Source organism: Penaeus monodon, chromosome 15 (genome assembly GCF_015228065.2).
Source record: "Penaeus monodon isolate SGIC_2016 chromosome 15, NSTDA_Pmon_1, whole genome shotgun sequence".
Taxonomy (NCBI): Eukaryota; Metazoa; Arthropoda; class Malacostraca; order Decapoda; family Penaeidae; genus Penaeus; species Penaeus monodon.
In genome coordinates, this window is record NC_051400.1 from 8,118,536 (window position 1) to 8,119,809 (window position 1,274).

Here is a 1,274-nt window from a genome sequence, read left to right on the forward strand (position 1 = left end):
AATTTCTGTAACCACAAGGATAATGACCCTAGAACTACCAGCAGTACCTCTAGCAGCTTTTGTCCAGGAAATAGAACCAAACAATTGAAAAGTACCACTAGATGGCACCAGTACCACTATAGATATCTTTATTTAAATACATATCTCAACAGTAAGAGGAATTTTTACATGCACAGATTTTTGGTGACCAGATCAAAATCTATTATTCCAGGCAGTCACACTGAAGGCCACAGCCACACTGGTGAGGAGCAGGCGCACACAGAACCACACAACCTCATCGGACCACCGCTTGTCCTTGGGTTCCTGTTGATGTTGCTCATAGACCAGTGCTCAGGTGGCCATCGCAAAGCAGGTGATTTTTACTGGCAGCACATTGAAGTTGCTGCATGTTCTACAGCTGAAAGGAGAATCTCTAAGGATTAAATTCTGTTTATTCAGTTCAAGAGTATGTAAAAACAATTGGAGTGTTGGCCAACCCACTACTTTCAGTTACTTTCCCATTTTCTGGCAATGAGAACAGTGGAAATAATCCAAAGATAATAGTAAAATTCTCTTCAGCTGTTCATTGTAGGTTTATAATGAGATATTTATCAAGAGGAATTTCATTACACAAACTTAGTTCTTTAAATTATGTATGTTGCACAGCATAGCAGTTAAGTTCATGTTCTTCTTTACTAATGTAATATGGCATACACAGGTGATGCAGAGAATGGAGTTACCAAAGGAAGGAGAAGTTCGCTGACAGCCACCTTAGGCTTAGTGGTACATGCTGCAGGTAAGATCGCTGGAGCTTAGAACTTTTAATTCATTTTGAAATGTGATCATTAACTAGCTTTAATCCTACAGAAACAGGTAAGGTTACTCTAAAACTCCTAGTCATTGATTTGCATATAGAAGAGAAACAGGACAGACACAGTGAGGGATAGGGTGGGAGGGAGATAAGGAGATAGGGAGTGAAGCAGATAAGAATAAGAGGAGATATGGGGGAAGAGGGGAAAATAGAGAAGGAGGGAGAGAGAATGATCTTTTATACAATTTGATAGAGACAGATTGAAAGAAAGATATCTCCAACAGGGACAAATACACCTTACTGCACCTTTACTTTCTAATGATAATTATGAGTTTACTTAGTCTTGGGATATGGAACAGTTCCTTGGTCAGTTATTGTGGTGGTCTGGTGGTGTTCTCTCACTCACTGTTTGTTCTCAGTATTCTTTTCTTGTTTTTTCCAAGAATATATTATCAAATAGTAGATTGCGCTTGTGGTGAATGCA

At 39.1% G+C, this 1,274-nt stretch overlaps 1 protein-coding gene across 1 annotated transcript in view; it reads left to right on the plus strand.

Annotated features, from left to right (window-relative positions):
* LOC119581726 (zinc transporter ZIP9-like) overlaps nt 1–1,274 on the plus strand; it is a gene marked incomplete at its 5' end in the record, with an annotated part of 10,719 nt that overhangs the window by 3,714 nt on the left and 5,731 nt on the right. The window contains 2 exon segments of the mRNA XM_037929853.1: nt 212–352; nt 698–775. Coding sequence (XP_037785781.1) covers nt 212–352; nt 698–775 — 219 coding nt within the window.